General features: G+C 40.2%; 1 protein-coding gene across 1 annotated transcript in view; it reads right to left on the reverse strand.

Annotated features, from left to right (window-relative positions):
• PEX7 (peroxisomal biogenesis factor 7) overlaps positions 1–24632 on the reverse strand; it is an 83439-nt gene that overhangs the window by 34372 nt on the left and 24435 nt on the right. The window contains exons 6-8 of the mRNA XM_020779379.3: positions 21669–21775; positions 19442–19555; positions 17705–17760 (exon numbers count right to left, since the gene is read on the reverse strand). Coding sequence (XP_020635038.3) covers positions 17705–17760; positions 19442–19555; positions 21669–21775 — 277 coding nt within the window. The remainder of the gene's footprint in view (positions 1–17704; positions 17761–19441; positions 19556–21668; positions 21776–24632) is intronic.

The raw sequence follows: 24632 nt of genomic DNA on the forward strand, positions 1-24632 counted from the left end.
TGACACGCCCCTCATGAACACAACACGTCTCCGCACGAGTGTTACATGCACACTGCGCTCGTGCGGGGATGCCCCCACCCCCTGCACATGGAGTTTGCTCCCCCCCAGCCAGTCCGTGGCCCCAAAAAGTTTAGGGACCACTGTCCTAATGAATCCCACAGATTATAGACCTGCTTGTTGATGAGCTGTCCTCTCAGATCTCTATGTCATTTGCTTAAACAGCTCTCAATGGCAATATCAATATCCTAATTTGTAAATCAGGAAAAGCAGCATGCAGCCTAAGCAACATCTAGGACTCAAATTTGGCTTCTACCACCTAGGGGGCGCAGCATCCCTCTATACCCCCGAATAATTTTGATTTAAAAGATTATTCAAAAAGTCCCTTTGTGCCCTCTAGGGAGAAGGGAAAATGTGGCATATTTTGAAGTCCCCACAGTAGCCTAAGAGCCTCCACATCAACTTTTACAGAAAACAAACTGGCCACTAGAGGGCAGAAGGGAGCTTTATCAGTAAATAAGGTCCTACTGTATTTTTGTTCTGAAGAAGCTACTTGGATGAGTAGCAAAACGTTTCAACCTAACGAGAAAGACGTCCAGTTGCCATAACTCAACTTCCAGATAACCACACCTGGATGACTGAGAATCTTCACATGTATAATCATATTTTTTGGTTTCAAAGACAGTGGGTGCCACAGGAATGAACTTTAAGAATTGGGGTATAAGGCAAGAACACATGTTTAGGATCCAGGGCTGTCAGGAATGTTGACCATTTAAAATATACTCTATACAAACATCCCATATATATGTGAGGGCATTTGTGTTGCACTCCTCAGTTTAGCTTACAGTTAGGCCATGAAATACCAACGTTCAAAAGCTTTCTGGCTGTATCTGATCACTCTTTAGATTTCTGCGGACTAGTGGAGATTTAACATGGTCTCTGTCTTAGACATTATTAACAGGCCATGAGTTGTGTTCTCTGCTCACAAACCCCCTCCCATTTCTAGCAAATTTTCTCCTATTTTTGGTGTAGCTGAAGTTAACCAATATGCCAGTTCCAAATATACTGCCGTTAACTTTTTTATTGACAGGTTGGGCTGAATGCAAACTGATAGTATTTGAAGCATATTTAACCATGGTACAAAATAGATAAAAGAATGTTTCTATCAACCAAGAGTTAAGAATATCCAAGTTGCAGGATTAACCAATTATTAACCAGGTTTAAATTTCCATGACCCAATTCAGATTAAGCAAGGTATCAGATACACTTTATATATTATGCAAACTAATGTTTGTCTTAAGTACATTTGAGGAAGGGACTGGGATGTACTGCATCAGGACAGCATAATTCATGATCATCAAAAGGTGATAAAAACATGATCAAGTGTTAGATCTGCAGCATTCCAAAGTTCAGTTATTAAGACAACAGAAGAAAAAGATATTTATTCTGATAGTAACTACTGATGTCCTCCATGGTTTAGATAAATTGATTTTGTTGCATGAGCCACAGTTGAACACTCAAACTTAATGCATTTTTATTGAAAATCTTAAACACATATGAAAAAGAAAACATTAGAAAATTAGAGACTTACTAGCCATTGTATGTATGTTCTGTGTCATCAAGTTGGAACCAATTTATAGCGATCCTAATAGGATTTTCAAGGTAAGTGAGATATTTAAGGAATGGTTTAACCAGTTCCATTTCCATGGCTAAGTGGGAATTTGAACCCTGTTCTCTAGAGTCTAGTTTGTCACTCTATCCACTACTTCTAGAAGCAATACTAGCCATTAGCACATCCTAAAAAGCAAGGGTAAGAAACATTTCAGGACTGATGAAACCCTTATTCATAAGCTGTTCAATCCAATTTCCTTCTCCAAAATATTCAAGGTGTAGCTTTTATCTAAATCAAAACATGAGTTTTGGGTTCACTCAACTTCAAAAACTAAAACAAAACACAAAGATAGAAACTAACAAACAAACTAGGCATAAATATAATGCACAAGAAAGCGAAGACATGAAAATAGATAAATTAAAGAAAACTATCACACTGCTATTGGGCCAATAATAAGAAGGATGTATGCATTTGTCATATCCATAAATCTGTTCTACAAAAAAATTAGAAATGTTAGTAGTATACACGGTCAGAATAAACGAGTATTTCTAGTTAATTAATATTCATGTAAAATCTAACTGCATTCATCAGTATATTCCAATAATCTGTCTACTTGAAAAGTTCAAAAGCAGATGACTGAATTATTTTGCATAAAAAAATTATTGTAACTGAAAATATTTAGTGATGAAAATCATCACATATTTGTCATGATCTAATATTACTGGTATTCCCCCTAAAAGCAAGCTTGAGAGGTTTAGTGCCAATCAGAATGGAGCTAAACTGGGCTAGTATGAAACATCATGAACATAGCAGAACACTTGCACTGGGAGTACAGAAATACAAAACATTCCTTCACCAAAAAGCACAGCTCAATAGGACCTGAGTGAATTCAGAGGCTGCTCAAAGGTAAAGGTAAAAGTTCCCCTTGACAATTTTTGTCCAGTCGTGTTCGACTCTAGGGGGCGGTGCTCATCCCCGTTTCCAAGCCATAGAGCCAGCGTTTTGTCCAAAGACAATCTTCCGTGGTCACATGGCCAGTGCGACTTAGACACGGAATGCTGTTACCTTCCCACCGAGGTGGTCCCTATTGATCTACTCCCATTTGCATGCTTTCGAACCGCTAGGTTGGCAGGAGCTGGGACAAGCGACGGGCGCTCACTCCGTCGTGTGGATTCGATCTTACGACTGCTGGTCTTCTGACCCTACAGCACAGGCTTCTGCAGTTTAGCCCGCAGTGCCACCACGTCCCTCTCAGAGGCTGCTTAGAGCCATGCAATGTTTGACAAAAGGGAAGCAGAATATATAGATGCAGAAGCATGTGTGTGCACTTATCTCCTTCCACTTTTTATGGCAGTTTCATCACGACTGGCTGGAACCATGAAGACAAACTCTTGTTACATTTTGCTGTATGCCTCACGTGTTACTTATACAGGCACACTGTCATCCATGCATATGGCTATTTACAACAAAAGCTATGGAAAAGGCAGGCAGGAAGCCGAAATAAAGGCTAAAATGAATGGATGCCAGCAAACACTTTACACCTATTCAGCCTTCATTTCAGTTAGGGAGGGCTAGGACACAAAGCACATGAGGCAGGTTCTAAAAGAACAGATAAAAGCCCTAGTTTTGGGACTACTTGAGTGTTCTTGAAATGAGCTCCCAGTATCCCTAGCTACACGCATGAAATCCCTACAAGTTTCAACTGGAGAAGAGCCAAACAAATGTACAATACATATCTTTCCTTTTCAATAAAATAAATGTTCCTGCAGACAAAATTTTGTGGATACCTTTAAGTTTCCCATTTCTAAGAGACCTCTGAATTTGTATGCATGCCCACAAATAACATGTATTTGAGAAAAATATATTCAGATGTTTTAAAAATCAATACAACTTTCTATCTCAAAATGCCTATAGGATGACATGTAAATCACACAGAATGCTTTGATACCACCATGGTTTATATGGTCTGAAGCTCAATATCAAAAAAACTAAGATCATGGCCACTGGTCCCATCGTCGTCGTCGTTTAGTTGTTTACTTGTGTCCAACTCTTCGTGACCCCATGGACAAGAGCACGTCAGGCCCTCCTATCTTCCACTGCTTCCCGTAGTTGTGTCAATTTCATGTTGTTTGCTTCGCAGACACTGTCCACCCATCTCATCCTCTGTCGTCCCCTTCTTCTCTTGCTATCACACTTTCCTAACATCAAGGTCTTTTCCAAGGAGTCTTCTCTTCTCATGACATGGTCAAAGTATTGGAGCCTCAGCTTGAGGATCTGTCCTTCCAGTGAGCACTCAGGCTTGATTTCCTTTAGAATGGATACGTTTGTTCTCCTTGCAGTCCAGGGGACTCTCAAGAGTCTCCTCCAGCACCACAATTCAAAGGCATCAATTCTTCGGCGGTCTGCTTTCTTTATGGTCCAGCTCTCATTTCCATACATCACGACAGGAAAAACCATAGCTTTGACTATTCTGACTTTTGTTGGCAAGGTGATGTCTCTGCTTTTTAAGATGCTGTCAACGTTTATCATCGCTTTCCTCCCAAGAAGCAGGGGTCTTTTAATTTTGTGGCTGCTGTCACCATCTGCAGTGATCATGGAGCCCAAGAAAGTAAAATCTGTCACTTCCTCCATATCGTCCCCTTCAATTTCCCAGGAGGTGATGGGACCAGTGGCCAGAGATCTTAGGTTTTTTTGTTTGTTTGTTTGTTTGTTTGTTTTTGATGTTGAGTTTCAGGCCGTTTTTTGCACTCTCCTCTTTCACCCTCATTACAAGGTTCTTTAATTCCTCCTCACTTTCTGCCATCAGAGTGGTATCATCTGCATATTGGAGGTTGTTGATATTTCTTCCAACAATCTTAATTCCGGCTTGGGATTCCTCCAGTCCAGCCTTCCGCATGATGTATTCTGCATATAAGTTAAATAAGCCAGGGGACAATATACAGCCTTGTCATACTCCTTTCCCAATTTTGAACCAATCCGTTATTCCATATCCAGTTCTAACTGTTGCTTCCTGTCCCACATATAGGTTTCTCAGGAGATAGACAAGGTGGTCAGGCACTCCCATTTCTTTAAGGACTTCCCATAGTTTGCTGTGGTCCACACAGTCAAAGGCTTTTGCATAGTCAATGAAGCAGAAGTAGATGTTTTTCTGGAACTCTCTGGCTTTCTCTATAATCCAGCACATGTTTGCAATTTGGTCTCTAGTTCCTCTGCCCCTTCGGAATCCAGCTTGTACTTCTGGGAGTTCTCGGTCCACATACTGCTGAAGCCTACCTTGGAGGATTTTGAGCATAGCCTTGCTAGCGTAGGAAATGAGTTCAATTGTACGGTAGTTGGAGCATTCTTTGGCACTGCCTTTCTTTGGGATTGGGATGTAGACTGATCTTTTCCAATCCTCTGTTGAGTTTTCCAAACTTGCTGGCATATTGAATGTAGCACCTTAACAGCATCATCTTTCAAGATTATAAATAGTTCAACTGGAATGCCATCACCTCCACTGGCCTTGTTGTTAGCCATGCTTTCTAAGGACCACTTGACTTCACTCTCCAGGATTTCTGGCTCAAGGTCAGCAACTACATTGTCTGGGTAGTCCGGGATATCCAAATCTTTCTGATATAATTCCTCTATGTATTCTTGCCACCTCTTCTTGATGTCTTCTGCTTCTGTTAGGTCCCTCCCATTTTTGTCCCTTATCATGTTCATCTTTGCACAAAATGTTCCTCTAATATCTCCAATTCTCCTGAACAGATCTCTGGTCTTTCCTTTTCTGTTATCTTCCTCTATTTCTTTGCATTGTTCATTTAAGAAGGCCCTCTTGTCTCTCCTTGCTATTCTTTGGAAGTCTGCATTCAATTTTCTGTAGCTTTCCCTATCTCCCTTGCATTTTGTTTCCCTTCTCCTCTCTGCTATTTCTAAGGCCTCGTTGGACAGCCACTTTGCTTTCTTGCATTTCCTTTTCTTTGGGATGGTTTTTGTTGCTGCCTCCTGTACAATGTTACCTCCATCCATAGGTCTTCAGGCACTCTGTCCACCAAATCGAGTTCCTTAAATCTGTTCTTTACTTCCACTGTGTATCCATAAGGGATTTGGTTTAGATTATACCTGAGTAGCCCAGTGGTTTTTCCTACTCTCTTCAGTTTAAGCTTGAATTTTACTATTAGAAGCTGATGATCAGAGCCGCAGTCAGCTCCAGGTCTTGTTTTTGCTGACTGTACAGAGCTTCTCCATCTTTGGCTGCAGAGAATATAATTAATCTGATTTCGATATTGCCCATCTGGTGATTTCCATGTATAGAGTCGCCTCTTGTGTTGTTGGAAAAGAGTGTTTGTGATAACCAGCTTGTTCTCTTGACACTGCTCTATTAGCCTTTGCCCTGCTTCGTTCTGAACTCCAAGGTCAAACTTCCCTGTTGTTCCTTTTATCTCTTGGCTCCCTAATTTAGCATTCCAGTCCCCTAGAATGAGAAGAACATCTTTCTTTGGTGTCAGTTCTAGAAGGTGTTGTAAATCTTCATAAAATTGTTCAATTTCAGTCTCCTCAGCAATGGTGGTTGGTGCATAAACTTTGGTTATTGTGATGTTGAAAGGTCTGCCTTGGATTCGTATTGACATCATTCCATCATTTTTGAGATTGTATCCCATTACAGCTTTTCCCACTCTTTTGATGACTATGAAGGCTACTCCATTCCTTCTACGGGATTCTTGCCCACAATAGTAGATATGATAATCATCTGAGCTGAATTCGCCCATTCCTGTCCATTTTAGTTCACTGATGCCCAGAATGTCGATGTTTATTCTTGCCATCTCCTGTTTGACCACATCCAACTTCCCAAGGTTCATAGATCTTACATTCCAGGTTCCTATGCAGTATTTTTCTTTCCTTTCACTTCCAGGCTCGTCCACAGCTGAGCGTCCTTTCGGCTTTGGCTCAACCACTTAATTAGCTCTGAAGCTACTTGTACTTGTCCTCCACTCTTCCTCAGTAGCATGTAGGACGCCTTTCGGCCTGAGGGGCCCATCTTCCAGCGTCATATCTTTTAGCCTTTTGTTTCTGATCATGGGGCGTTCCTGGCAAAGATACTGGAGTGGCATTGCCATTTCCTACTCCAGGTGGATTGCGTTTAGTCAGAACTCTCCACTATGTCCTGTCCGTCTTGGGTGTCCCTGCACGGCATAGCCCATAGCTTCTCTGAGTTACTCAAGCCCCTTCGCCACAACAAAGCAGCAATCCATGAAGGGGACTGGTCTCATCACCTTCTGGCAAATAGAAGGGGAAGATATGGAGGCAGTGACAGATTTTACTTTCTTGGCTCCATGATCACTGCAGATGGAGACAGCAGCCACAAAATTAAAAGACCCCTGCTTCTTGGGAGGAAAGCAATGAGAACATCTTAAAAAGCAGAGATATCACTTTGCTAACAAAGGTCCGCATAGTCAAAGCTATGGTTTTTCCAGTAGCGATGTACAGAAGTGAGAGCTGGACCATAAAGAAAGGTACTGACTGCCGAAGAATTGATGCTTTTGAATTGTGGTGCTGGAGGAGGCTCTTGAGAGTCCCCTGGACTGCAAAGAGAACAAACCTATCCATTTTGAAGGAAATCAACCCTGAGTGCTCACTGGAAGAACAGATCCTGAAGCTAAGGCTCCAATACTTTGAGATCATCTCATGAGAAGAGAAGACTCCCTGGAAAAGCCCCTAATGTTGGGAAAGTGCGAGGCCAAGAGGAGAAGGGGATGACAGAGGACGAGATGGTTGGACAGTGTCATTGAAGCCACTGATATGAATTTGACCCAACTCCGGGAGGCAGTAGAAGGCAGGAGGGCCTGGCATGCTCTGGTGCATGGGGTCACAAAGAGTCGGACACGGCTTAATGACTAAACAACAAATAGATTTAGCAATCAACTGTGCTAATTTTATTCATTTACTGGTTACTCTTCAGCAAATACATTGCAAGCAGGGTTCACCCTTTTAGTTTTGATCTTGTAAGGTCTTGTTTTGACAAGAAATGCTTATGGCAAAATACAGCATTCAATTTATGTTTCTCATTCCCAAGTATGTGGCATATAAGCAAAACACACCGCCTTCCCTTTTAATGGCAGAATAAGTTCAGCAATAAAATGTCAACATTAAATTCTCAGAGTATCTGGGAAGCAAAATGCACCTAGGTCAACTAAGATAGAATCAAAATCTGTATCAAAATACATAAATCATAAAGATACTTCTCACCTCCATTCACAACTACACAGAGTTATTACCAAGATTTATTATAATTTGATAAAACAAATATATTGCCTTTGGGGCTATAGCTATATGGACACTTGAGGGTATTCAGATGATCTTTCCTCTAAATTTTCAATTTTTAGCCAGTATGTCTCTTCTTGTGTTCCATCTTTAGATAGTGAACTAATTTCCACTTTCCAATGTTCTGTGTAGCAGAAACAAATGAAATCTCCAAAAAGCAATTCCTTTTTTTTAAAAATCATTTTATTTTATGAAAGACAAAACAAATACTTTCGCTTAAGGACTGGTTAGGGAAAGTATGAAAGGTAGCAGAATGGCTAAAATCAACATGAAAGAGAAAAGAATCTCTGTAATAGGTGAGTAATTGGAATAACAAGATTAGTAATAAAGTCATCCTTACTAGTTTAAAATGGTCCCCCATCCTCTGGTTAGAATATTTGTGGACATGGGCCTGCATTGCCTTTGATACTGCTTCATGCAAAGCTGAATAACCAAACTCTGGTTATTATTAACTGGCACTAATTATTAATAGGCATGGTATTCTACACAAGATCCCACTAAAAATCTCTTCTAATCAGAGCAGGCTTATGTGAGAAACACATTTTAGCTATAAATAAAGATTAAGTAATTCATGAGGCAGACACTTAACTCAGCTTTTCCAGAAAATTAGAGCTACTGGTCTTATTTGCACTGAAGGCTCTTGACACATATGGCAGAGAGAAAAATTATTGGCAACAATTTACCGTTTAAGTGCCCGAGACTGAAGAATTTAACTTAGGAGGGAAACATGAGAGAAATTAAGCACCTGAAGAATTAATAGTGCTACTTATTAGAGCAATAACAGATAAGCGGCTATTCTATAGTTATTTCTATGCACTATGCATAGGCACATTTATGCAACACTATGGTTGATAAGATACAGAACAATCAAGTGGGATTTTATAATGGACAGGAAAGAGCTAGAGTAAATATTAAATGCATAAATGTGCCTGAATGATAAGCTAATAGCTACACAGACAAAATTCAAGATTCTTGATTCTGAACTAGCATTTTCAGTCTTCACGTAAACACTCTGCCTACTTCTAAATGCAAAAAAAAAAAATCAACAATAAAAGACTAACTAATCATCATCATCATCATCTTAGAACTACAGACCTGAAAGTGACCCTATGGATCTTCAACTCCAGCCGCTGTCAAGGAGGCACAATGGGGAATTGAACTCTCAACCTCTGGCTCCACAGCCAGATACCTAAACCACTGAGCAATATCAGAGCATTTTAAAACTAAAAATACACCCATTAGAACTGCCCTCCCAAGTAAATCTGTAGCTCTAAACTGCAGTCAATAACAGTACATTTCCAGAAGTCATGAGCTAATAGTGTGGAATACAAGTCCACTATCACCAGTATATGTTTTCAATTATCCTAAATAGATTAATCTGCACATAGTTACATATTAAAACCAAATTAATTTCAGATGCAGAAACCTTGTAAGGTTTAGTGCTTCATCAGAAATGGCATTATCTTTTCTGAAATATCTACCTGCACTTTTAATTAACTGATTAAAATAAATTATCCTTCCTTTTAGTTGCTCAGTAAAATCCCTAATACAACAAAGAAGAATCGCTTTAAAGGCTCTATTATTTTCCCAAGGTATATACAGATACAAGTCTTCAACTAGAGGGTGTATTAAAACTAAACAATAAACGTTTGTGTTAAACAGAAGGTGCATTTATTCTGTATTTGAAAGATACAGATATAGACAGGAGATAACTTCTGGTCCGCAAATTTTATTTCAGAAGTGTTTTCTTTTAAATCTTTCTCTGCGAGACACATCCAAAACACTAGTGACAAAATTCTTAATTCTGATACTTCCTCCCAAACAATTAATTCCTGCTAAAATGTTGTGTCACAATATAAAATCAGCTTTGGTTTCCAATGCTTGCTACAAAAGACAGCAATAGAATGTCAGGTGTCTCATGTCCTTGGACGTTTCCTGTTAAATCACATCCATCCATCTGCATTCAGTAGCACTGTATTGTTGGTACATAAACTTCAATGGATACAATTTCTAAAAAGGAAAACATTTGGTCCAAGTAATCCCTTTGGGTTACACAGGCCTAATCCTCAACTTTGCAGATGCAAGACTAGTTTGTACACAAAGGCCCCAAACTGTGGACCTGTTCTGGTGGCCAAGAATGCCTATGCCAGAAGTTCCCATCCAGGATTTACAAGGTTGTGTACTCAATCCCTAATGGAAGCTGAATCCTCAAACACAATATTAGACTCCCAAGGTAACATAGTCCATGCCTGCACGTTTTCACTGCAAACCAAATAATTTGAAGATATTGCTATAATAATAAAAACATACAGGACCATACAGATTAAAGACAGAGGGTGTCTATTCTTTAGGCCACAAGGGTAGCTATTCTTTAGGCCAGAAGTGAATAACTGGTGGTCCTCCAGATGCAGCTGGTCTCCGATCTCCATCAGCCAAACCATGCTGGCGAAAGGTGAGGTAGTAGTTCATCAGCGTTTGGAGAAACACAGGTCCCCCACTCCTCTTTATGCAAGTCTTCAATTTCAATGTTCAAGATAGCTCTGGCAATTCTTCCTCCCCAGGTGTACCATCAAGACCTGGCAATTTCTGATGTCAAGAACGAAGCTGCCCTTTACAATGAAAAAAGCTTTTGCTATGGCAGTGCCCAATACTTTAGAATACACTCCATAATCTATCCATTTTGTTGATAAAAACATTTCTCTTTGCTGCAAAGTATTTTAGAGCTATAGAGCTTTTGTTATAATGATAATGTCCATGTGAGGGGTTGTTTTAAAATTTGATAAAGATTTTAACATATATATTATTGATTTTGTTATTTTCAGTTTAAATTTTATATGCTTATGTTTATTGTAAACTACTCAGAGGGTCACTGGTCTAAAAAGGCAAGGGTAAGGATCTAAATTTTGCTCATTCTTAGGCATACCAAGCAGAAAACACAGCACTAAGCATATTTTTTATCTATTTAAGAGCTAATTATATGCCAGAAATTATGTAAGTTACTTTAGTGAAAAATCAGAATCATAATATTTAAATTATAAGAAGGCACTCCTTTAGGGTAATGGTGGAGATTTTCATGCCTGATCTCAGATAGACACATCCTTTTCCCCATAACACCATCTAATCATGGTTTCTCAGCTTATGTTTTTTCCCCACATAAAAGATTAGAATGACTCTTTTTAAGTCTTAATTTCTGTCAGTAGGGGTTTTGAGCTCAAATGTACGCCTTCAAGTCCACTGCAACCTTGACCCTTTCCATGATTTTCTAGGTATAAAGTACTCAGAAGTACTCAAACCCTCACCACTGGTATGCAGCATTGAAGAATCACTCTGAAAATGAATTCACCTCACAGACTGAAAAAGGTTTTCCAATCTTACTTTAAGTTTAGGCAGTAAGATTCAGATAAAGCAACCTTGCAACTGCTGTTTTCCTGGTAACATATTTAATTTGTCCTTCTTATTAAGTTTAGCCTTCCTAAACCCTTTGTCCTTAAGATGTGCTGAACTATCAACCATGCTGGCTAAGAAGGATGGATGGTATTTATAGTCCCAAACAGAGAGTAAAAACAGACGAGGATGCTTTAAGAGTGCTGAAAACTTTATGTTTCAAAACTTCCAAGAAAGCTTCTGGGTTGGAACCATCTGGTCTATAAAAAAGTCTATAATGATGACTTTAAAAGAAGATGTGTTTTTCTATGTATATGGCTTATATTGTTTGACTGTCAGGGATTATATAACATTGCATTGCATTATCCACTTGCTGCACCAAATGTCTTCAAAATTCTCTGCATAGCAATTATATTATTGCACATTTTGCCATCTGCCAGATTCTACAAGAAGCTGCAATGTGGAATTTTCTTGCTACTGACATTTATACTCGTCTAAGTCACATGCATTACAACTTTCTGTATTGGATGTCTGTAAGGTATTTTGTAACTACAAAATAACATCTAACTCAGTGAGTTAGGTATCTGGCTGCAGAGTCAGAGGTTGGAAGCTCAACTCCCTGCTGTGTGCCCCAGGAGAAGAGTCACCCTATGTGGCCTTGAGCTGCTACAGGACTCCCTGCAACCACTTCCGAGTACTCTCTACCTAGGACACCTCGGAAAGGGTAACATTAAGTCAGAATTGACTTGGCACATAAAATTATTGTAAACCATCCCAACTATTATGAGAGAATTCATAAAGCAGGTATAGTTGTATATGGGTAAAAATAACCTACATCCTTAATCTGAGGTCTACACTGGTAGAACAGCAACATGATTCTACAGATAAGAGATCACATATTGGTATGGAGTGGCAAAAGAGACTGTAAAATGGAATTGAGGGGCATAACATGGGTATGATGCTGCACCAAACCTCCTCTTGACATCCCAGAGTATCTTCCTACTCCCTCTAAGAGATCACCATCTATTCAGGAAAAAAATATTTAACCACTCCCTTTTGAAGAAATTGTCCGTGCCATATGGTTCCACCAGCGAGAGATGCACATAGCCATTAGTCTAAGCAAAAACCAGAAAATTGTTTCAGCCAATGATATAAAACCCGATTTCATTTTTTTCAGTACTGTATGTGTCTCAATTACTGTATGTTTAAGCAGGAGGCAATTTTTGAAATGCTGCTTTAATGAGCTGGCAAATGCCACTCTGAGGTGGATCAAGGCCAGTGACCTGAGAAGGAAAGAGTTCTCCGCTGCACAGCATTCCCTTTCTAGTTTGGCAAGTCTTAGCACATTAGCAATGCAGGGTTTTATGAAGGTTTTGGACAGGGGCACATTTTGCTGAAGGAATGATCTGTTCTTTGATCTACATATGAATAAATGCACATACACACACACACAGCAGGAACAAGAAATCATTACTTCCCAAGTTTCATCCTCTCTCACACTGAACAGATATTTTAAAAGATGTGCCATTTCTAGGCAAACTGCATGTTAGACTGTTACAGCAAAAAAAAATTAAAAAATTAAAAATGTGTTACTGTGAAGAATGCTCTAGTTTTATTTGACATACCTTTCCTGGATTATTTTTTCTTTTTATTTAAAATGTTTTTACCCCACCAGTCTTTCCAAAAAGAACCCAAAGTGGCCTGTATCGTTAAACAACAATTTCTAAATGCTAAAAACAGCAAGTACACAAATATTAAAAAGAATCAGACAAATACCACACTAAATCAACAAAATTAACACCAAAGACAGATTTGAAACAACATGGCATAACATTGCATTTAAAAACTTTTTTCAGATAGCGAATAACTAAGGGAAAGCCTCTTGGAAGAGAAAGGCTTCACTACACCCCACTTCAACCGTTGTACACCATATTTGCAGATTTTAATATACATAAATAAATTAGTGGGGATCTTCAATGGGCCAGGGAACTGAAATTCAAATGGTACTATTTGCATGTTAATTTCCTCTGGCCTTAAAGATTACAAACCACCCAGTTAGACACCCACACCTGCTACAATAATATCATCTGAGACAACAATCCATCCACTTGATGGACTGGGCTATAGACAATTATAGTCTTGCCAAATACAACTTATTCTTTAAAATGCTTTCTGCTATTTCAATATATCTAGAGCATTGAAACCTAGATATATTCCAGATGTAAAAAGCTAATTCTCAACAAGATTTTCAGTTTGCCAGCCAGTATGTCATCTCTGCTTCTGTGCCTCATGTGTAGAAATTCAAATGACCAGAAAACCCTTAACTTTTAAAAATGTATATATCAAACATCTAATATAAACACCACAGCTGGTTTGGAAGAATAAATAGAAACTTTATGCTGTGATTACTGAGAGGGCTAAATGTACTGCCTTTAACTCTCAAAAACATCTGGAACAGAAACATCCTAACATATCTACTGCTTTTTGCCACTGGGGTACTTCTGTAGCAGCCACAATAGCATATTGTGACAAAAACTGACCCATGGTGCTTTTTTTGCAAATCATGATGCTGAAGACAGAAGGTCAATGAGCTGACCCTACTCAGGTGTAGATGGAATACTGGAAAGCTGTGGAAAAGACACAAGGCTGGCCTTCTCCAAATGGGAAGAAAGAGATCTAAATTGCTCTCACCCAGTTTGACGCAAAACAGCATGATATCATTCAGAGTTCTAACGAAGTTATTTCTGGTATATTCCACTTATGAAAAAAGCTGTCGTATTGACTCCAGGATAGTGGTTAACTGAACAGCTTTTTTATCAAGAGCATCTGTCATGGCAGATGGCCAGTACTCCCCCCCCCCACCCGCCATTAGTCTTTAAACAGCAAGAAGCCACATATTTTTAGTTACCACTTGAAAAAACAAATCTGCAGGATTAAATAACAAATGTTATCTCTCTTTTTAAGACTACATGTCATTAACAAATGAAGTGATCAGGCTAGGCTGCACCACTTAAAACTACAGGTGATGGTTCTCCACAAAGCATAATTTCTATGGTGGTTATGGTTTTTTCGGGCTCTTTGGCCGTGTTCTGAAGGTTGTTCTTCCTAACGTTTCACCAGTCTCTGTGGCCGGCATCTTCAGAGGACAGCACTCTGTGCTCTGCTCATAATTTCTATGCTTTGAAAAGGAAAGGTTGATGCTAGGCTACCACCCTTCATCCTAACATTTAGCCTCCTAAGTAGAAGGAGTTTGTTCCTGTATGCAGAACCCCTCCATGGCCAAGTGGCCCAGTGCTGAAGAACAGGAGTAAATCTTGATTTCTCTTCTTCCCCTGCCACTTTCTGAGTTTTCTAAGTCTTCTAAAGCTAGTTGAGGGACTGCAAAGCATGACTCATAGTTTCGGCTCAGCAACCACAGGTAGAAGAGACCACAGCCAAGGCAGAGCACTGAAAATGATTGCTCCCTCTGCACAGCATTAAAGGATTCATTAGGATCTCCTGCACCTGTGTAGGATCCAAAGCTTATTCTCATGAAATGGTTAACCACCAAGCGTGTGTGACTTCACCTCCTGTGCAGGGAATCCCAGCCCCCCCCCCCCCCCCGGGCAGGGTTCTGTTGAGATGGAAGCAAAGGGGCTGAAAACAATTGCTGTGGGTGCACAGAAGAGGAGGAGCACTGCATGCAGGGAAGCCGTCGTCATTTAGTCGTTTAGTCATGTCCGACTCTTCGTGACCCCATGGACCAGAGCACGACAGGCCCTCCTATCTTCTACTGTCTCCCGGAGTTGTGTCAAATTCATGTTGGTTGCTTCGCAGACACTGTCCAGCCATCTCATCCTTGGTCGTCCCCTTCTCCTCTTGCCTTCACACTTTCCCAGCATCAGGGTCTTTTCCAGGGAGTCTTTTCTTCTCATTAGATGGCCAAAGTACTGGAGCCTCAGCTTCAGGATCTGTCCTTCCAGTGAGCACTCAGGGTTGATTTCCTTTAGAATTGATAGGTTTGTTCTCCTTGCAGTCCAGGCGATTCTCAAGAGTCTCCTCCAGCACCACAATCCAAAGGCATCAATTCTTCAGCGGTCTGCTTTCTTTATGGTCCAGCTCTCACTTCCATACATCACGACAGGAAAAACCATAGCTTTGACTATTCGGACTTTTGTTGGCAAGGTGATGTCTCTGCTTTTTAAGATGCTGTCAAGATCTGTCATTGCTTTCCTCCCAAGAAGCAGGCGTCTTTTAATTTCGTGGCTGCTGTCTCCATCTGCAGTGATCATGGAGCCTAGGAAAATAAACTCTGTCACTGCCTCCATATCTTCCCCTTCTATTTCCCAGGAGGTGATGGGGCCAGTGGCCATGATCTTAGTTTATGGGCTATGCCGTGCAGGGACACCCAAGATGGACAGGACATAGTGGAGAGTTCCGACTAAACGCAATCCACCTGGAGTAGGAACTGGCAATGCCACTCCAGTATCTTTGCCAAGAATGCCCCATGATCAGAAACAAAAGGTTAAAAGATATGACGCTGGAAGATGAGCCCCTCAGGTCAGAAGGCGTCCAACATGCTACTGAGGAATAGTGGAGGACAAGTACAAGTAGCTCCAGAGCTAATGAAGTGGTTGGGCCAAAGCTGAAAGGACGCTCAGCTGTGGACGCGCCTGGAAGTGAAAGGAAAGTCCAATGCTGCAAAGAAAAATACTGCATAGGAACCTGGAACGTAAGATCTATGAACCTTGGGAAGCTGGAGGTGGTCAAACAGGTGATGGCAAGAATAAACATCGACATCCTGGGCATCAGTGAACTAAAATGCAGGGAAGCAGAGTTGTGCTTAAAGGGAACCTTGGTTGCTGTCCTTTAGTGTGTGTGTTTTTTAATTATTTATTGGTGAAAATCATAGTATCATTTAGAAATGCCCACATGAACTGCACAATTCACCACAATAAACACCTGCTAACTAAGGAGGTACCAGTTCTGCCAGTTGCATTACTAGATGCATGTCCCTTGCCCAGTTGAGTACATACTTCTTGACATGTCTGGTACCTTTTAAGTTAGCAGTGATTTGCCATGGTGAGTTACACAATTCAACGTGTGTAAGTTTAAATCAGCAACAGGATTCTGGCCACCAATAGCTCCTAGAATAGCTTGCACATGGACAGCATGGGAACGGGGGCTGTTCTATGGCCCTCATCACCTTAATCTGGCCTTGCCTATATGGAAAGATCCATTCACAACAGCCATCATCTGCTAACTAATGTAATATAGAACCAAATTATATTTATTATCCATATGCTTTGTTCACCTATACCAATGCTTTTTCTACCTTTAAAGATATGTATACTGAAACCAATCTGGATTTGGGTCCTTAAACCTTTTCTCTGTGCTGTGGTTACAAAGTAGGTGTCATACCTGCAATGGAAACCCACTTTTGCTTCAATGGTAGGTTCACCCCTACAGAAAACTAAAGGAAGGCGGGGATCTAGATCACAGTTACAATGAGGCATAAAGGGTTCAAGCCCTCTACTACCAAGATCCTTATCCAGACCTGGTCCCTGTGCTTACTTCTGAGGAAGAAAAGAGCACTGGCTTAGCCAAATATCAAAAGGATGGTGCAGTTTAGGCCAAAGCGGAGAAGGATGTTTATCACCTCACTTGTTATTTGTGAAAACTAGGCTTGAGATATTTCTAAATGGAAGGGTATTACAAACCAGGACGAAAAACAGAGAGACGCTATACAAAGAAAAAGCATACTGGTTTGCAACTACTATTGATGGCTGTGTACCAGTTTAAGTTAAAGACATTTCATCTAGTATCAAAGAGCACAGTCACTTGCAGTTCATGTGCAAATGGCAAGTGGCAGGTGCACTGATTCGGCACTTTTCCTCCCACAAAAGCCTCCCCCAAAAGCACCTTATGCATCTTGTATCTGCATATGTTTCTGTAGGTACACCTATTGATTTCCTACAGTCTGCACATTTGCACACAACCTTTTCACTTCCTTTATTCGCACATGGCATATGCTCTTTGCAGATTTACCAACACAAGGGTGTAAAGATACCACAATAAGAAAACCATCTGTTAGACCCAAAATGTATCAAGCTGATTGGGGAGGGGGGAATCTGAGATAGTAACAGTTTTCTCTGTCATGCTTTCACTAACAGAACCAGATGGTGAAATTACAAGGCTACTTTCTGCAGTAAAAGCAGAAGACCTTTTCCTGGACAGAGCATCTTTCCTGAGGGCAGAATCTACCTTTAGCTCATGGCTGTCTAAGTTAGAATCAAATTACATCACACAGAATCTTTGCAAAGCACCTTCCCCTAGAAATACTGCTCCCATGGACTGAGCACAAAATCTGGCATATGCTTCCTAAAGTGTAAGTCAGATGTATGTGTATGCTGTAAAAATTAATTACTGTACCTCACAGTAAAGTCGTAGGAGCAGGACGCCAGGAGAGTAGGATGAAATGGTGAAAACTGCACAGAGACGGGGGGAAAAACACCCAAATATTACTGGCACGAAATACATGGGTAGAGGAGAATTAACAGAAATGCTTACTAAAAACAATGTTTTATTAAGTAAGAATATAAAGGCTCCAAAGGGAAATGTCACTCAATGTGACGAAATTGCTAGTTTCGATTTCATTATAGCAGCACCCAGCAGCCTTATTATAACTCAAGATTTGAACTCAGGTAATCACCCAAGGTGGCTAGTACATTTTTCTTTGGGCTACCAACTGAACATGAATTCTCACTCTCCAAAAAAATCAACCTTAAATAAAAACAGTATTGTTGAAATAATTCAAACACTTGCCTGATTCTCATCAGCCGTATTCCTCTAAAACTGTATAATACCCACAGAATATTTAAGAGACAGAAATATGTTATTCTGCTAGCACCAAGGCCCTACTTTCTCCCATGGCGCTCTTTTAATTTAATTACTATTGTTGAAGTAACTGGATTCAAGCCTGAAACCTGGCAGCAGCACAAACGTTTCTCATCATTTCACCCATAACAGAAAGGAGATATATTATTATAGTGTTTGGCATCCACTGTAGAGATGAACAAAGGCTGCGGCAAAGATGGGAGGCATGTGCCAAACTCTTGTCAACCTTATTTCTGGCTCTTGGAAAATTACATCTGAACTCATCTGAAGCACATTAGCAACGAAAAACAACAACTCTGCTACCAGAAAGGGTTATAGTCCTGAAAATTCTGGGTTTTTTTTATCTCTCCCCCCCTCTCTCAAGCTGCACATATCTGACAGACAGATGAAATAACCCCATATTTCATCCTAATGGCCACTTCCACATATTATCAGAAGTACTACAAAAGACAAAAAGGCCACTTTATCCCAAAAATGAGAGGAAAAAGACAACCCACCAGCACATATTTAAAATGAGCATCTTAGAATACTGAAAATTCGCATGGGAGCTGCTCCCAGATTACTTAGGAATGCAAAAGCCATGTGGCACAGAAGTTGTACCCAAAAGACACACACTGTTGCAGCTATCAAAGCTGCTACCAGCTGCTTTACTTCAACTCTAGGAGGTAAGAGAAGTTGGTTTTGGAAAGGCCTGTAAAGGGGAGAAACTCATTCTGGATGACATACAACAAACTGAGAAAATACAATTGCTGCTGATGTTTACTAGTAGTTATATTTTAACATCTATGCAATGATTTTGGTTTGATTAAAAATGTTTCTTATGAATCGTTACTGAGATTATGAGATACTTATATTACACTCTATTTGAAATATATTGTTATTGTTAAAATGTTCATTTTTTTATAAATCAATGCACTGTTTCTTAACCTTGCATACTGTCTGCCCCCTGTAATAAACTGCCTTTATAGGAAGGCAGCACATGAGGTAAAATTTAATCTAATGTAGTTTGTATAGAGGAGGCCCACCTGATGCCGATGCTGAGGAGGCTCACTTTTGAGTCATACATTAGAATTTACTTATAATTTTAAATAAATTAAGGAAATTATCAGAAGCCAATAATGAACTATTGTTTAGCGTGATCTTAGTAACTGAAAATTATTCCCAGATAATATTTGACTTTAATATTTCATTTAAAAAATGATACTCATTAACTCATATTATTAAGCCTATAGAAATCTGCAGGTGTAACCATAAAGAAAAATTCATACTTACTTTTACTCTTCTTACAGCATAAGTATGTCCAAGGAGGCTGAACACTGGTTGACGGATGTTTCTTAAATCCCAGCCTTTCAAACTGCAGTCAACAGCACCCGTTACGAGCAAGTTCTAATCAATTAATAAAATGTTCAAGACAACATACATGATTAAGAAAAAGCATGAGAACATTTTAAATAGAATAGACCCAGTGCTAAAAATTCAGACAACTATTTTAAATCAACATGCCTTTTTCTTTTCCCTGTCCTTTATCCAAACTGTCTCTCTCCTTCCCTTAATTCTGTCAGTATCAGTGTAACAATTATAGTTCAGTGTTATAAAAATAAGCTACAGTAAATCTTTAACTTTCCCCTTCTCTTTTGATCTGGCCAAAAGGAGTCTTGTTTTTACTGTCCTCTTTGTCAATTGTGTCACTTAACCCAACAAACTGTGTCTGAATCTTAACTACAGTTTGTCAAAACAAGTCAAGTTGAAACCATGGGATATGAAGTTGGTTTGTAGGAGCAATCCATAGGTTTGCATTCAGACAACACACACTAGGCTATGGATCAACAAAAAACAGAACCTTCCTAACTTCTGCGCTGGCAGAGAAGCTGCCTCCGTCACCATTCATGGAGACTGTTGCAGCTCAAACTCATAACACAAGAGTGTTATGTAGGAACTCTCACATACAAGTATTCCATTTTTCATGAAACATGTCTATTTTGTTCTAGGATACAAAAAGTCGAACGTGAAACATCTCTGATTGCTAGTAATGATGATTAACAAGAAAGGCATGCTGGTAGACACAACAATTAACCTTTTTAAACGGTTGAGTCCCAGTGCTAGGAGAAAAGCTATTGATTGATTGATTGATTATCTGAGAACACAGCTGCTTCTGTACAAACACAGTGTCATCCAGACAAGTGCTAATGAAATAGCAAAATTCAAACTAGAACCCAAATGAATATATTCCCCTTCATCTACTGGAAGAGCAAAAATGAAAACAACAGTGCCCTCCCAGAGGCACAAGCCTTTTAAGCAAGCAGGAGAAGTAATGATTTACTACATTAAAAAAATGCATTTTGTAAAAGAAGTCTGGCAATGGTTTGCAATCTTTAAGAGACTAAAAAGTGTGTGGGGGGGGAGAGAATCCAGCCAAAGTTAAGTACTGTATGGCTATAACTACACTTTCAGAAAGGACTGAAGTTGCTTTGCATGACTTCAGTTGCTTCACATGACACAAGCCCTGGTATGTTTTTCAGAAGTGCAAACCCGCACCCTTTTAAAACCATATCAAGGCTTCTGTCCCCGTCAGCAAGTGCTGGCAGGTTTCCCACCTACTGATGGCACCGCGGTCAGGGCTCCTTGTGCAGTAAAAATGGACCTGCTGGAGCTGCCCCTCAGGCAAGATATCAGCAATGCTGCCCAGTCGGTGCTGGAAGGCTTCCCGGCCACCTTAACACTGGCTGGCTGGTGACAATTTTTGTAGGGGTGGAGTGGGGCAGCTCCAGCTGCTCCTTTTTCCTCACATGGCAGGCGCTGTTAATAGCAGCAGGAAGTGTCCCAGCACTGATCAGCCTGAGGACTGCTCCATGTGAAACAGGCCATTTCATGCCTGTTTTCAGATAACCCAAGTAAAAAAACTTATTGCCAAGTATGTGAAATGTGTAGTTCCTGCCAAAGTTAAGGAAGGGCTTATATCACTCCTTCTGAGGGAAAAAAAAGAGAGAGAAAATTGATTCATTTGAAATGTGGTGCGGGAGGAGAGCACTGCAGATACCCTGGGACTGCCAGAAAGATGAACAAGTTGAGTCCTAGATTTCAAGGCAATTCAGGCCTGACAAATATGTTGAAACTGAGGTTGTCCTACTTTGGGCACATCATGAGAAGATAGGATTCTCTGGAAAAGACAATAATGTTGGGAAAGGTTGAAGGCAGCAGAAAAAGAGGAAGGACAAATATTAAGATGAACTGACTCCCTAAATTAAGCCACAGGCTTGAGTTTGCAAGAGCTGAGAAGGGCTGCTGAGGACATAACATTTTGGAGATCACTAATTCATGGATTCACCGTAAATTCGGAGGGGCATGATGGGACACAACAACAACAAAATCTATTCCAGGAACTTAATTTTGGCACATTGTGACATTAATTGTTATCTGCATCTATATGCACAGATGTCACTACTTTTTACTAGGTAGTTTTTTTCAGGGTTCAGAAATTCTTTATTTTTATCTACCATACCTGATCATACTTGCACCAATCACAACTTAAAATCTCTGCCTGGTGAGCAGGGATTATCACTGGGAGTCTTGGTGCTTTTGCATCCCAGATTCTTAAAGTTTGATCACCTGAAACAGAGGGACAACTTGGTCAAATTCTATAAGTTTTTTTTCCTATTTATAACAAATCTTATTTGTGAAATGAAAATCCCATTTCATTGTAATACAAAGGCCTGGGAAATTCAATTACAAAAAATGCAAACACCATATGAAAAATAAAATAAATAATAGGAAGACTTAGCAACAAAAATAGCCACTGTAATGTGTGTTGAGACTCTCCTACATCAAAATTCAGCTACTCTTCTCCCCATTTGCCTTTACTGTTTTCCATACATGCTTTTTGCTTCTAAAAGGCGAATCCTGCCTGTCTCACATGGCTAGATGTGTCTATATTTTTCATTGTTGAAAATGTATCATTCAACGCTTAGCTCCAGAGACCATCTGTCATGCAGAAAGAAGTTCGTGTGCTCTTAACTTTGCTTAATCTCCCCCCCACCAAATATGTGCCCAAGAATGAGCTCTGGAACTTTCTCAGCTTTCCACAACTGATTCTAGAGATGTGAGAGGCTGGTGAGGGGACACTGCTCCTCTCCTGATCCCACTACATTCTGCTGTTATGCCAGGTGGAGGTCACTGGATCCTGCCCGTAATCCAAACTAATGAAACAGAAAGAACTTTCTCTCACCCACTAAAGTGAAAAGGGAGAATGGGCACATAGCTTTTTTTAGTGTGCTACCTTCAAGAAACATTTTTTACTATAAACATTTTTTAAAAACTGTACAAGACAACTGGAATCTAATCCAGTTAAAACCTCCAACCTTTGTTTGGCTTTATGATGTCATCAACAAGAAGACAAGAATTACCTATCCAAAATTTTACTAAATCTTAGTGACCTGCTTTCATAACACTTTGTAGAACTGCATTCTCTCTGCTGTAGACTCCATGGCCCCAAACTAATGCAACTTTTTCCAACCGGATTTGTTATCTCTTGTGCTTTCAGTTAATCCTAGTGAAAATAATGCTATGATTTCTCTAAAGCAGAACCAAACCAGTCAAGTTCTTGGATCTTACTGTATTGCAATTACAGTACTCCTGTTGCATTTTCTTTTGTGCCAAAAAGTGAGACACAGAACGTGGCACAAAAAATACATCCTCAGACAACATCTATGTTATAGTAGTCACAACGGCTCTAAAATAAATAATAATGATCAAAAATTTAAAACAAGAAAAGACTAATTTAAGAATACAATTAATTGGTGGCAGAACTGTTAGGAAAAATAAGGCTGGTGAACAGTTTTGCGAACAAGGCCTGAGCAAGGTTGAAAGAAGTGAGACTGGCAGATGGAAGTGGGAGGTTGTTTCAGCCACAGCTCAGCAAGAGACTCAAAAGGCATGAGCTGGAAAATGAGAGAGCTGCAGCGGCTGGTGAGCTTATCTGGAGCAAGAATGTGAGAAGCACCATAAAAGCACAGAACAATGCAAAGTAAGTCGGACACATGGAAAAGCGAACCAATTTATATCCTATCAGCAGGATGTCTACTACTGTAGCAGCACCAGCTTTAATGTGAGGCAAAAATAATTTTATATTTGATAGACTTTTGTCACAGACAATGCAGTCTGATGCCACTGTCCCCAATATGTAACAATCAGCAACACACACACACACACACACCCCTACCTTATTTAATGGTACAAGAAATGATAAATATTAGATACTCATGACGCAATGTTGTCTGAAGAATAAGCACAAAATACTTTTTTCCCCAGTAGAATTTTTTAAATTCCTGTTGTTGATAACACAGCCTTAGATTAGTGTATAAGTGTATACTGTAAGGCACTGGTTCTTAACCTTGGGTTACTCAGGGGTTTTGGACTGCAACTCCCAGAAGCCTTCACCACCAGCTGTCCTGACTGGGGTTTCTGGGAGTTGCAGTTCAAAAGCATCCGAGTAACAAAGGTTAAGAACCACTGCTGTAAGGGACCATGGAGGAAACGGAACCAACATTTACTTTGGACCTTAGCCTTAATATATATGATTGTCCTTCAGCGAAACATTCATGGCATCTTTCCCTGGAGGAAGAGAAGTTTGATTTGTAACAACCTGAAGGAACTAGAGATGGGCACTTACTGCACTTCAATGCAGTTCAGCGGACTGGACCTACAGGATTCCACACCCTGCCTCCACCTGCAGGTGCCCATCCAGAGGAAGAGGAAGGGGAGGGAAGCCTGTGGTGCCGCTTCTGACAGGCTGCCCACAGGAGGAACCTGGGGCATCCACACAACACCAGTGGGCCTAATCCTCTAAACCACACTGAATAGCCAAACCATGGTCAGTGCCCATCTCAAGAAGGAACCCCTTACAGCCTCTTGCATTCTTAGTCCCGGAACAGTGGCTTTTCAAACCAACCCTGCAGTTTATGTTTGCTGTCAGAAGATCATAATATAATGCAGTGCCCCAAGGAAGACCTATCAATGACCTTTTGTTAAAGAATAAGATTCAGCAAATCATATATATTAAGGCCAAGATCCAAAGAATCTTGCAACTAGCTGAGTGGATCTAAGGAAGGTCTCCTTTCCTACTTCTCAAAGGGTAGCCTCCACATCACCTTGGATATCTGGCATAAAGTTAGTTCCATAAAATGGCAAAGTAAAGGCAAAAGGAAAACAGGAAAAAAATCTATGGCACAAGCCCAAGCAAGACTGTGTTCCTCACATTCCAATAAAAGTTTTGCTGTTCAGCCAGCAAACTCCCGTTATGAACTATTTAAGCCTCTTTACCTTCGCTACTGAATGTTAAGAAGGAAAGCCTTGCCCATTACCTACCCTGATGTATAAGCAGGTTCTTCCCTCTCCTTTCATATCTTGTACACCCAGTTATCTCCTAGGGCCACTCAGCTAGGACCCAAAAGCTGAGAAGCAAGTACAG

The sequence above is a fragment of the Pogona vitticeps genome, chromosome 1 (assembly GCF_051106095.1).
Source record: "Pogona vitticeps strain Pit_001003342236 chromosome 1, PviZW2.1, whole genome shotgun sequence".
Lineage (NCBI taxonomy): Eukaryota > Metazoa > Chordata > Lepidosauria > Squamata > Agamidae > Pogona > Pogona vitticeps.